At 36.8% G+C, this 14,273-nt stretch overlaps 1 protein-coding gene across 5 annotated transcripts in view; it reads left to right on the top strand.

The window, feature by feature from the left end:
- The window catches only part of HS2ST1 (heparan sulfate 2-O-sulfotransferase 1), a 152,748-nt gene that overhangs the window by 116,746 nt on the left and 21,729 nt on the right, over positions 1-14,273 (top strand). For all 5 annotated transcript variants that reach the window (XM_036256673.1, XM_036256672.1, XM_036256674.1 and 2 more), the window contains one exon: positions 4,870-5,108. In XM_036256673.1, coding sequence (XP_036112566.1) covers positions 4,870-5,108 — 239 coding nt within the window. The remainder of the gene's footprint in view (positions 1-4,869; positions 5,109-14,273) is intronic.

Genomic DNA, 14,273 nt, shown 5'->3' with positions numbered 1-14,273 from the left:
TTTATACTTGATCATTATATTCTTTCAAAACATGAGGCCTTTAATGTACCGTCAATGAAGAAATAGGTATTTATTGCTATTATGAATGGTTTTTTAAAACACTTGAATTTGTTGATCATTTGCCACATGGAAAGTTTATTAAGTTGAGATATGTGCCACTTTCAACAGGAGCCCAGAAAAAGTAGAATTGCCATGGAGTTCAGTGTGGGGCACATTAGTGCCCAGTGTTGCCTGGCCTGCCTGTAATTTCATGACTCTCAGACTGCACCCCATGTTGTTTGCAGGCTATACATTTTGTGGTGGTTCTGAAATAGCTTGCATAGCAGAGGCTATGTAGTTCATTAATCAAACATGATAAAAGATTACTTCAAAATGCCTACCTTCTCTAAGTGCACCACAAACATGCTGTAATAAAGCTTCCCCATTGATTTAAGAGAGTCTCAGAAGAAGCTGTACTAAGTAGATGCAGAACATCTTTGGGAAAAAAAATTAGAGTTATCAAATGCTTAGTAAGTAAAGACTATGGCCATATTACAGTCTTAGTGGTTTTGCGTAGGAAAGAAGGAAAGCGTAGTTTACCGTTAACTAGTTACTATTACTGTTCAGTTAACCGAGATTTGGTATATTACTAACAAAAATTATCTTAATTTTCAAAACTTTATTTATTTAGCATTTATCTTTAGATAGAGAGGGGGGAAGAGAGAGAGAGAGAGAGAGAGAGAGAGAGAGAGAGAGACATCGATGTGAGAGAGACACATCGACTATTTGCCACCCACATAACCCCAACCGTGCCAGGGACAAACTGCAACCAAGATACGTGCCGTTAGTGGGAACCAAACTCAGGACTCTCCGGTCCGTGGGCTGACACTCTAACTGCTAAGCCAAACTGGCCAGGGCAAAAACTTTTTATCTTTTATGTAGTTTTAGGCATTACCCTATGGTAATAATTATTATGTGTGTTTAAACAGTATAAAAACATTTGAAAAATAGAAAATGCATATAAATATATTATTTAAATGAGGAAAGTATTGACTCCCATATTTGTACCCTTTCATAATTTAAGAAATTTTTTTTTTTTTTTTTTTTTTATCCTCACCCGAGGACATTTTTGCATTTTTTGTTCAGACAGAGCAGGAGGGAGAGAGAGGAAGAGAGAGAGAGAGAAACATCAGTGTGAAGGGACACATTGAGTGGTTGCCACCCGCATGACCAACCAGGGCCGGGGACAAACTGCAACCGAGGTACGTGCCCTTAGCGGGAACCGAACCCGGGTCTCTCTGTACCGCAGGCCGACGCTCTAACCGCTGAGCCAAACCGGCCAGGGCAAGAAATTTTTTAAAATTGTGGGAAATATATAGTTTATATAATTTAATGCATAATGAAACAAGAACAGTGATTAGTTTTGAAAATATGTTACTTTCATGGTCCAGCTAGAGTTTTAGCACCTTACAAAATAAAATTCCACAGAGTAAATAAGTTCTTTTAAAAAATATTTTTATGTCCTGGCCAGTTTGGCTCAGTGATTAGAGCGTTGGCCCGCAGACCAAAGAGTCCCAGGTTCGGTTCCCACTAAGAGCACATACCTCGGTTACAGTTTGTCCCAGCCCCGGTTGGGGTTGTGTGGGTGGCAGCCATTCAATGTGTCTTTCTCATATCAATGTTTCTCTCTCTTCCTCCCACTCTATCTGAAGGTAAATGCAAAAAAAATGTTCTCAGGTGAGGATAAAAAAATTAATAAACATAATAAAATTATTTTTATTAACTAATTTTCAAAGCAGTTATTGGACATGTAAAATTTTTAAGTGGAATTACAAAAACTGTTAATATTGCAGTTTTTCTTTAATCACAGTTTTCTATAGGTAGAATGGATACCCATTTGCAAACTAACATAATATCTACTTTTCTAAATATTTGATTGCAGAAAAACTAGTGAAAGTAAGTTTTAGCATCGTCCATTGTAGGCGAATCTTAATTGTAAAGGCAATTTCACACACACCTATGCTGCTGGAGAAAGCCCTCACGCGTCTGTCAGCACTTGAATGACAGCAGCAGCGTTTTCTCTCTCGGAGTAGAAAAAGGAGGGTGTGCGGACATAAGTCCATAATAGTTCGGGGATATGATGACAGTTTGAGGTTCTTTGGAAGATAAGGTTTTAAAAATATTATTTAATATAATAATGTACATAGGCTGTCATAAATACTTGCTCAATTTAATTTCAGATGACTTACAAATCTTTTGTAGATGCTTATAGCATCATACATTACCTTTCCATGCTATAAGCATCATACATTACCTTGATTTATAGGTTCATTTGGAAAGCACTGTCAATCTAAAATATGCTTTCTAAAATGTGGTATGTGCTTCTTAAAATTCTGTCCTGTTTCTTTTTCTTTCTGTTTCTTCTTAGCTTCTTTCTATGTATTGTCTTTTTCTACTTGCCACTTAAGTGTTGGTATTTCCTAAGATTCTGTCCTATGGTCTCTTTCCATGCCAAATATTCTAGATTATGTAGGCAATTTTATTCATTCCCATGGTTTCCCCAATGTCTTCTACTTGTGATACAGGATGAAGGGGGGGAGGGGCTCTTCCCCATTGGGTGCTGCTGGGGGGTGGACTTCTTATAATATCCTGAGAAAAAGAATTTTCTGAGACTCCCACAGGAGAACGAGTGATTTTTATTTGTGTGGAATTACATCCCTGGGTTTCCAAAGTCCCATTTCCCTTAGTCCAGTCACAGAAGAAACATAACTGGGGTTTCAGTAGAGCTAGAAGCAAAGTCAATGTCCAGAGATTCCTTTCCATGTTGGAGCAGGGTCCAGCACAGCATTAGGCTAGTTGCAGGCTGTTAGTCCATGGTATATGTGGGTCCTCATGGCCATGGGCCACACAGGAGAATGCCAGGAAGCCAAGCATGCTACAAGGAACCAAGACAGTGAACTTCTTTGTTCAGAGGATTATATAGCCCAAATTTCCCTGTGCTTGCAGCGGCTGTGTCCAGTCTGGCCAATGATCTCTGTTTACAGGTGTGATTGACAGCAAGCATCTTCCCTAGTCATCTCAACTTTCCCGAGCATGTGTCTATCTTCCCTTTGTCCAGTCCCCATCCCCCAGTGTTTTGCAGGGAACATGCCTGTAATATCTGGCTTTCCCTTTGCTCCTTTCCTATTATTAAATAATTAGCTAATTATGACAGTATCACTTGAACCTTTATTCTCAACTCTCAATATATGCCCAGTTACCTCCATAACACCTCTTGATGTCTCAGGTAATCCAACAGCATGTTCAATATGAAACCCATCTTACATTTCCAACCAATTGTCCTAAGGTAAAAAAAAAGGATACATATGTATACATATATATATGGACTATAGGTGCTCCTTTTCCTGTTTTGAAAAACCCACTGCTAATAAGTAGCAGGCCTGGACTTTAATTCAAGTCTTCTGAATGTGAATCCTAAGCTCAGAATGTACTGTCTGTAACATGGTGACCTTATTTTCTGAACCAAAATTTGATATTTGTGGTCCAGCAATATTTGAAGTCTGAACTTGTTATTGTAATTATAGCACATTGCTTTTTCTTTTTTCTTTTTTTTATCCTCACCCGAGGACACCTTTCCATATTTTGTTCAGATAGAGTGAGAGGGAGAGAGAGAGAAACATCAACGTGAAAGGGACACAGCAAGTGGTTGCCAACTGTACAACCCAACCAAGGCCTGGGACAAACTGCAACCGAGGTACATGCCCTTAGTGGGAACCGCAGGCCAATACTCTAACCACTGAGCCAAACCAGCCAGGGCTATAGCACACTGATTTTTCATGTCACTTTACTAAATCATGGGCACTAATAGCAATACATATCATGTAAAGTTGCAATTATGGTAAGTACAAGACATGTAGTATGAGGTACACTGTGCATACATACATGTGCATGTGTAATTTGACCTAATTAGGGAGAGCAGATAATGCTTTCCTTGCAAGTGATGATTAAATTCAATGTGAGGGTTGAGGAGTTCACCAGGCAGGTTTGGAGTAGAGAGAATGGAAGAGTGTTTTCATGTAAGGCAGGTGTGATAGCTTTCACAAAGACCTAGTGATAGTAGGTGCATGCTATGTGTGTGCAGCTGTTTGTGCAAAGAAATGTGCAATCTTGTTAGAGATTTTTTCCCCCTTTCAGTTCTTCTTTCCCCCTTTCTTGCTCTCTTACTCTAAAAAATATTTGAAGCTGAAATGTATATTAAATAGGGAATAGTAGAAAACAAAATGTAACTGCTTTTCAAACTGTATGGTAGACAGAGATTTGAATTAGAAGAACCATGGGATTTAATGAGTAAACATACTCAGGATATATCTATAATGCAACACCAAGAAGTAAAAGGTTTTGTGATGGTTTTGTTTCTACTTTTGTTACCTAAAATCACACCAGCTCTTATAATCACTGCTCTGATAACCTTTTGATAAACCAGGGAATAACTAAATGATGAGTAATACATTTCAAAATCTTTGCTTAAATTTTAAGTGACCTATTTTCTAAGTGCATCTTTTACTATGAGATTTAGTATTCCATATAATCTGTCATTGTGTGTTTGAGAATTAATTCAGACTGTGGAAATTCTATTAGACTTGTAAAGTGACGTTTGAACTACACTGAAAAACTCTCTGGTTTGTGGCATTCTTTCATTCTGTTTTATATACATATGTATTATCCTTCAAAGGTAGTTGTGAAGTTTGGTCCTTAAAACATTTCTTCAGCTGCTCTTACCCAATTCTTGAAAAAGAACATTGTATTCTAGGTGTAGGAAATTATTTTCAGTGTTTTATAACTTCCTGTAGTCTCTTTAAAAACTGAGTTTATATCTACTTTTCTTTGCAGAAAGGGCTATTGCAAGACATGAAGTCCGGGAAATTGAGCAACGTCATACATTGGATGGCCCTCGGCAAGATGCAGCTTTAGATGAGGAAGAGGATATGGTGATCATTTATAACAGAGTCCCCAAAACTGCAAGCACCTCTTTTACCAATATTGCCTATGACCTGTGTGCAAAGAATAAATACCATGTTCTTCACATCAACACTACCAAAAATAATCCGGTGATGTCACTACAAGATCAGGTAAACCACTTAAGGAGTGCATGTTTGGGGACAAAGCATTTTAAGAGATATGTGTGCTAATCCCAAATAAGTCTGTTGGGAGAAGGGAACAACCATATTCTTTTCTAATTTTACATTCTTCACAGTATTTGGTACATTTCCTTGCATATAGTATATATTCAAATACATGTGAAATAAATGAATTAATAGCTTGAATTTTTAAGGAGAAGATTGATGCTCTTTAATATGGTATTTTTTAAACATATATTTTATTATTATCAAGATACCCTACAATGGAAAACATTATATTTTCTCAACTTATGATAGCAAAATCTTTATTTGATTAATACCTGTATTCTGTATGGATTAATTTTTATGTATTTTATCTTATCTTTACTAGTAATTTATATAAATATTAGCATAAACTTTTGGAAAACAGACATTGTGTCTTATATTTTAACATAATCTTGCCTTTTAAGTTGTCATACTTTAGATAAACAGATGGATAGGTAATTATAGGAATAGTTTTAAGAAAAGTGGAAGAAATTATCTCATGAAATTTAGTCACCTCTTAATCAGTAATAGTACACATTTTCTCCACATCTGAAGTTCTAACTATGATTATAAATAAATACAGTTCTTTCTACAAGTATTGAAGAGAATGGGTATTGAGCCAGGTAAGAAGAAAAGATAATATTTGAAATACTATCTAGGGTTAGATACGTATTGGGGTAGCCTTATTAGAAAGATATTTGTGATACTCATAAAATGTATCTATTTGAAAGCAGGTGAATTTGTTTTATTAGTTGCAAAATTGACTCTGTTATCCTATTATTTAGCATATCTATATGCAAGAGAATAACATTGAAGCAAGACAATAACATTGATGCATAGACTTTCTTGCTAGAGAGCTGTTGATAAAGGTCAACAGTATATGGCATATCATCTGCCCATGTAATTCTTGGCTCTCTGCAGCATCCTCAATTACTCTTTTTCATAGAACCAAAAATCTACATCTGTCGCTTAGGCCAGTTTGGCTCAGTGGTTAGAGTGTTGGCCTATAGACTAAAGGGTCACATGTTCAATTTCGGTCAAGTGCATGTACCTCTGTTGCAGTTCGGTCCCCAGCCCTGGTCAGGTGGTGTCTCTCTCACATCGATGTTTCTTTCTCTCCCCCCCCACCCCCCCTTTGTGCCCCACTGTATGTGAAGATGAACGGAAGAATATCCTTGGGTGAGGATTTTTTTAAAAATCTACATCTGTCAGCTAAACCAAATAACGTGTCTATAAATGAGAAGAAACATGAGCTTATTTAGCTAAGTGGGTCATAAAAACTATTCATTATGTAATATTGTATACCTAAAGGCAAGTATCCTAAATAATCAGTTTTTACATAATATGGTACATTTTAAATCTATTTGCATGATTGCTTTTCAGAACATATCTTGGCTTAAAAGGAACATTTCTTAATGCTCATATAATTTTATATTTCTTTAGTAGTATTTTTTAGAAAGATAAAGTTAGCTTGCTTGTTCAATATTTAAAGTTGTTTTGTGTCCAGCATTACCGAGTTCTCTGGCAGCTACAAGATGTCTGACAATGACATCGACCATATTTTTTAGGAAATATAAATCTGCAGAAGCTTACCAAATTTGACATTTATAGGCATCATGTAGTGGTATATTTTCCCAGTTGCATTTGGATGAGATAAAACTTCTGTTTTTCTTTCAATAGCTTGCTAGTGATAGGGAGGGGAAAACAGCAGAAGAGAAGCGTAAACACTATCTGAAAAGCAATTGGATTACATAATGAACAATACTTAAAATATATTTGTATGGGGAGAGGAGAGGAATAGTCTTAATCATTAGCGAACATACTTCAAAATGGCAGCTGGTGGTCGAGAACCTGCTTTTAATTAGGAACAGCTTACACACCAAATGTTCTCTAATTCACCATATCTAAGTTCCTTACTGGGCTCTTGCTATATATAGAAGCAATTGTTCAGACAAGTTATAGTTACTGCTTCCCTCTCCTGTACATGACATATTAGATAACATTTTTTATTCAATCTAGTAAACATTTTTTTAATTAAAAATATTTTTTCTTTATTGACTTTAGAGAGAGAGGAAGGGAGAAGGAGAGAGAGATAGAAACATTGATGAGAGAGAACCTCCTGCATGCCCCCCACTGGGGATTGGGCCCACAACCTGGGCATGTGCCCTGATCAGGAAACAAACCAGCGACCTCTTGGTACATGGGTTGATGCTCAACCACTGAGCCACACCGGCTGGGCAGTAGTAAACTTTATTTAAATGTAAACTTCTAAATTATACTAGATGTCTTGAAACATTTTTTTAAATATTCCAAGAACCTTATTTTGCATAACATACTTTGATTTTAATACCATACTTTTGTTCTTGTGTGCTGTCCTCAACTGCTTTGTAATTCAAATAGGAATTAAATGACCTATTTTGCTCTTATTTCTTCTCTGAGAAATAGTTTCTAATCAATATCTGACTGAAATGAGACTTTAAAAAATTAGATTTTTTAGCCCAGCCAGTGTGGCTCAGTGGTTGAACATCGATCCATGTACCAAGAATTCTATTCCCAGTCAGGGCACATGCCAGGTTGTGGGTCCAATCCCCAGTGGGGGGCATGCAGGAGGCAGTGAATTAATGTTCTCTCTCATCAATGTTTCTATTTCTCTCTTCCTTCCTCCCCTCTCTAAAATCAATAAAGAAAAAATATATTTTTATTAAATCTGCCATTGTCTCAATCTTTCATTTAAAGCCCAATTTACTCATAAAAATATTTTGGGATATAATAGGTAACCACTCTGTTTATTCCCTCACCTTCCAACCTTAGTAGTTCAGTCAGCTTAATATCTGCTTTTACTCCTAGCTCTTTCCTAGATGTATTTTGTACATACTATACTAGGCATTGCGCTAAACTGCTTACATGTGTAATTATTTCTCTCAAAAATTTTAGAGGCAAAGCTCAAATATTTTTAGTTTAGTACAAAATTATTCAATGTGTAATAGTTATACATATTCTGCTATTTTAGAAACAGTTGTTAACTCTGCTTTTAAGTTTTCATTTACTAAGTATGTAATATACAGAGAGATTGTGCTAAGGCTTTGGGGAAACAGCAAAGAAAAAAAAGAAAGGCTACATCTTTCAGGGAGCTTATTTATAATTTACTTGAGAATATAAAACACAGACACAGGAGCTATGAGGACTATTCAAAGAAAACATCAGGATATGGTGTCCTCACCAAAATGTTTAACCAAAAATATTTCTCACCCAAGTATTTGACAGAGACCTTATCTTGAGGAAACAGGCTGATTCGTGTTGAACAACTGTTCTGAACTCTTTTGAAGTGTCAATGTCATGACAACCAAAAAGTCAGGGTCGGGGGTTGGGTCGGCTAGTCTTCTCTAGACTAGAGGAGACTAAAGAGAAAGGAAAGCCAAATATAATGTGATCAGTGATTGGATCCTTGATCAAAAGTGTCTGCTACTTGCTTCCAAATGGTTCAGGAAAAATTGTATGTGTAGATATAGATATAGATACAGATTTAGATTTAAATTTAGATATAGATATAGATATATATCTCTATATATAGAGATTCAACTTCTCTGTAGATAAGGAATTTTTCAAAATTAAGAAGGTAGAATAAAATAAGAAAGTTAGAACAAGGAGATTAAAAGATAGACATTTGAGAACGTAAGACATGAGAATACTAAGTAATAAGAATAAGGCAGACTAAGTCATGAGAAGTGTGTTTTTGAGATGGGCTTTATTCAGTTGGCAGGAGACAGGTACTCAGTCAGCTGTTCTAACTGGAAAATGAAGTTTACTCTGCTATCATGAAAATACCTCTGTATTAGAGAATGTCTTGTCTTTAAGATAACTATGTCAAATAGTAAGTGGTACTATCTTTTATGATATTTTGTAATTCTTTTCTGCTCTCATATATTTAGGTCTGTGATTATATTTTACCCCTTTCTGTTAAGACATTGAAAATACATAGAATTTGCATTCTGTGTAGACAACACAGTAATTTTTTGTTCTTTTAATTCACTGTTAAGCCAGCTTCTGGTCATTTGTTCTCTTGGTTTGATATCAGTTGTGCATACTGGTTTTTCAGCAAAGCACTTTAGATGAATACTTCTCAACCTCTAATGTGTATCTAATCACCAGTTAAAATGCAGAGTCTAACTCAGAAGGACTAAGATGCGGCCTGATATTCTGAATTTTTAAAAAGCTCTGTTGCGTTGAAATCTCCTTAGAAGGTAATCTAAAATAATCTATGAAACCGGCATCCATACATGGAGGGCAGGGAGAAGCAGGAGGCCTTAACCGGGTTTTGTCATGTACCGTCCAGATGGTTGTATCATCACATCTCTATCTCAAGGCTGTGTCTTTGGGTAGCTTCTAACACAGGGAAGGCAAGCAGGGCACATGTTCCAAGCCCAGGGGAAGGAGTGGGAGCTTCCACTTGCCCCTGACCAGCTTGTGAGTCAAACCAGCAGTCGTGTTTTCTTTTTATTTATTTATTTTTATTGATTGATTTTAGAAAGAGACGGAGGGAGAGAGAGAGAGAGAGAGAGAGAGAGAGAGAGAGATAGAAATATCAATGAGAGAATATCAGTTGGCTACCTGGGCATGTGCCCTGACCAGGAACTGAACCGGCGACCTCTTGGTGCATGGGTCAACACTCAACCACTAAGCCACACTGACCGGGCTTTTTTTTCCTTTAGACTTTAGAGTCATGTCTTCTTGATGGCCTTCCCCAACAACTTCTACCTGATGTCAAAAACTGTTGCTTCTGGGTCTTGAACCACAGTTGGAATAGCAAAGATCTAGAACATGATTCTCAGTGGGGTTATGGGAACATGTGTATTATAATCTTCTCAGAATGGTGAGGTACTAATATCCAACAAAATCCAAATTCCTTACCTAGACCAACAAGCCCTTTTTAGTCAAGTCCTTGTCCTGTGCTCTGACCTCTTATTTACTAGCCACACAGGCTTTTTGGTTCATTTCATGCACCAAATGTCCATTTAAAGGCCTCTGCACTTACATTTCTTCTTAGAATGCACTTCTCCTGGCTTCTCATGATTGCTTCATGTTACCAGTTGAAGGTTTCAGCATAAATGGCATTCTCTTAGAAAAACCTTGCTTGGTCATCATATATGTAATATATCTATATTATATCTACATATAAGAAACCTCTTCTAAGTTACTTCGTATCATCATTCTTTCTGTATCTTTCCTATTACTGATTTACTTGCCTATTGTCTGTTTTTTCCTTTGTTATAATAAAAGTTCTTTAAAGGCAGAAACTTATCTGTCTTGCTCAGCACTGTGTCTCCTGCGCTTAATATCAGTGCCTGAAACATTTTTGTTAAATGAATGAACAAATGAACAATTTTGATTCTGAAAGTAGTTCTTAGCATAATACCAGGATTATAATTGGCAAAATGAGCCCCTCTGATGGATGGTAATAATGTAACCTATCCTTCAGGTGATTTGGAACACCTCATCACCACCACTACCTTCCCACAGAAAAAGGGTTGACCCAACACAGTTATGAACTTCAGTGAAGATAGTATTCTGTTGCTGCTGACCTTTCTTATATTTTTATCCAACAATTACTTTTCCACTTTGTGTGGAAAACTTATTCTTTAGTTTAGTCTCATAAAAAAAAAAAAAAACCCATGCTGTACAATGAATCTTTATTTTAAGTATATGCATGAGTAGGAGTTTGGTATATAATAGTTACCCAAGTTAATAGTAGTATTCATTTAATAGGTAGTAATTACAAAGTTGGAATTTGGCTAAGATGTTCCGAATAGCATTCTTACTTTTAGGTAGTGAAAACGAGTTCTTTTGTGATAACAGATAATCATAGTGTTGAGATTAGTCTTACTAAGAATAGGTCTAGATACACTGTTAGTGAGATGGTGCTTTCATAGCCTCTTCCTGCAGCACTGGTTCAGGTCTGACTCAGAGAGCTAATAAATCATAGCGCCGCTCCCCACATTGCGCGAGTTTCCCCTGAAGGTCTTCTCTGATTACTTGCTAGCCTGACTCTGCTTCAGTTATAAAATCTGACAAAAATCACAGTTTAGGATCTGCTCCAGGCTAGGCATAAAAACATCTCTTTTCATCTACTATATCTAACTACTACTGCCGAGACATCCTTCTTGATAGCCTATTTTAATCAGAGTACGGAAATTCTCTTTGAAGAAAGTCACTATGGTGACTGTTTTTTCTCCCCAAGCCGGAGTTTTCGGTGTCTTCAGTCTCCATAACTTCATTCGATACTATTAGTTTTGTTCCTTTTTGTCCAGTGCCAGGTATAGTCAGTAAGAATCCATAAAAAATCATCTACTCTCCATTTCCTCTTACTCCTCTGTACTCCAGAGCTTTATATCAAGGTCGTGGGCAGAATGCTCCACTGTAGAGAAAACACAGAGGAAATACTGAAAGACAAGGCACGCGTTGTAGGAGAGGTGAGAAGGCAATGATGGAGCAGGAACTGCAGCCAGACTGATTAAAGGGAAAACATGACGGGGAAGAGAGGAGAGACGGGGAAAATTCTGGAGAAATAAGAGGATACATGTTAAACATGGCTAAAGGGAGAAGTGGCTAAATTCATAATTTGAATAGAAAAATTAAAAATACTGTTCTTCAAAGAGGGTTATTGAGTAGGTTATGTCCTTGGAACTCACTTTGGAAGAAGAGATTAAGATGGAATAGACCGTCAGTAGCATGTAAATGACACTTTGGAAGGCTCAGACTACTCTCCATATGTCTGAAGAGCCACTTTAACCTTATTGACATTGTTTGTTTACTTAGCACTTTTTTCTTTATAGGGAAGGTAAATCTCAGCTCAGCATCTTTTGATTGATTGCAAATGGCAAGTCAGCCACAATTTTATTGATGAGACTTTAACATATTGCCTTAGTTAAATGTTGATGAGATGGAAGAAAGAATACATATGCATCAAGTATGTTGCCTTCAGTATTCTCTTAGTTGGAGATTAGAGAAATATTCAGAATTTTTTGGAGGTTTTAACAATGTGTGTAAGAGAATTTAAAAGCAACAACAACCCACCTAAATTTACCTCAGAATGAAGATGGGAAATAAAATTCAAAGTCCTACATAGATATTTAAAGGTTTTTTTCTTTTATCCTCACTCGAGGACATTTTTTTGTTTTGTTTTTTTGTTCAGATAGAGTGGGAGGGAGAGAGAGGAAGAGAGAGAGAGAGAAACATTGACGTGAAAGGGACACATCGAGTGGTCGCCACCCGCACAACCCAACCAGGGCTGGGGACAAACTGCAACCGAGGTACGTGCCCTCAGCGGGAACCGAAGCCGGGTCTCTCTGGACCGCAGGCCGACGTGCCAACCGCTGAGCCAAATCGGCCAGGGCTTACATAGATATTTAGACATGTCTCTTAGTTTTGACTGGCAATCTTCAGCACACCCCAAGTTTACCCAAGACAATGAAAAGGGAAAGAATAAGTCAGTGGTCATTCTTGAAAAATGATTGTCCAATACGAGAATGGTGGACAGAGAGGTTTAGAAGTTGAGATTATAATGAATGTACTGAAGAAAATAAGCAATTGAGAGAGATATCAATAGAACTTTGAGATCTTAGAGGTTGAGGAGTTTTAATTATTGGATTTGAGGGGTTTCCTTAGTGGATAAAACCTAAAATTCTTAATGTCCAAGTTTTTAAATCAGAATCGTGACATGAATGATAGCTGTTCTTCTTTGCTTTCAAATCCTTCTGATTTTTAAAAAATACCTTGTGTAAATTGAACAGTAATAAGTTAAGGAAATTAGCCAGTGGTGTAGAGGGATGGTTGGACCCAAAGCTAAAGAACATGGTTCTTGGACTTCAGTTTTTTTATGTATAAAATAAAGAGTACAGGATCTCCTAGATTCCTTCACCTCTGAAACACTGATTCTGTAAACAAGGCATTTTGACAGGCAGCAGTGGAAGGTTCATGGCCTTGTTCTGCTCTCTCCCTTGATTAAACTTCCCTGAATCCAACTAGTGACACTACCCTTTTTTCTTATTCCATTAGTTTTCAAACTGTGTTTCTTGGAATACTTTGGTTCTAATGTACCTCAGGTATCACTGTGAGGGGAAGATTCTGCTCCTGTTCCCCCTTCTGTTTTATATATGTACAATCTTTAAAAATTTTCTCTTTCAATATGCTATTTTCCATATCATAAAAACAGTGACTGTAAGAAAATATCCTTGTTAAAGAGCCACCTTTGCAAGAGTTAGCTCCTAGGCCTACACATGGAGACGTCTAAAAAGTGCAGACTCTCGGGCCCCACTCCAGACCTACTAATCAGAATCTGCTTTTTAACGAGAGGATTTTGCACATGGAAGTTTGAGAAGCCCTGAAGCAGTCCAGGCATTATCCAGCTTCCTGGGCTCTTTCTCTCCCAGTAAAGAACACATGTTGAATGAATTGTGTTCTTAGGAGGGTTTTGTTTAATCCTGACCTTTCTTAGGAAGGGTAGAGGAAAGGGTACTTGAAGCTTATACCTAACTCGTTTCTACGTGAGTCTTTCACAACAGTGTACTCTTAAGTTTGTAGTATTATGATCTTCTCTAATATTTGATTTATATAACACTATTTTCTTAGTCTTCAATCTAGCACCTTCTCTTATTTCCTTCTTATACTATCACATCCGTATTAAAGATCAGCTTCTGGAAAATAGAGCTGAGTTGCTAAATATGTGTTAAACACCCTTTGAACTACCACTTCCCGTTCCTATTCTCTCTGCCTCTGTGTCCCCTCATTTTTGCCTGGAATACTGGAACTTATTTTTACAGAACCAAAGGCTTATGTGAAATAATTTACCGTTAAGTGGCAGTTTGAATGACTTTTAATATTCAACATACAACATTTTTTAAGGATTCAGTTTCTGCGTTATCTAATTTTTTATTGTCTGTTTCTTTCTCGTTTGCTGTTTATTTTCATTCTGTTTGGTGCCTTAGTTGAAGAACAAATAGGAAAGAACATGAAAACCTAAAATCACACATTATTTGGCTCTTTGTTTTGGTGGGGGGAAATTGAAAATATCTTCTAAAATATTTTCTAATGCAACATAATTTTATCTACATTCAATTTTCAGATTTTAAGGGAATA

Source organism: Molossus molossus, unplaced genomic scaffold (genome assembly GCF_014108415.1).
Source record: "Molossus molossus isolate mMolMol1 unplaced genomic scaffold, mMolMol1.p scaffold_m16_p_12, whole genome shotgun sequence".
In the NCBI taxonomy this organism is placed as follows: domain Eukaryota; kingdom Metazoa; phylum Chordata; class Mammalia; order Chiroptera; family Molossidae; genus Molossus; species Molossus molossus.
Note: the sequence above shows the minus strand (reverse complement) of the source record. Positions and strands in the feature narration are given on the sequence as shown.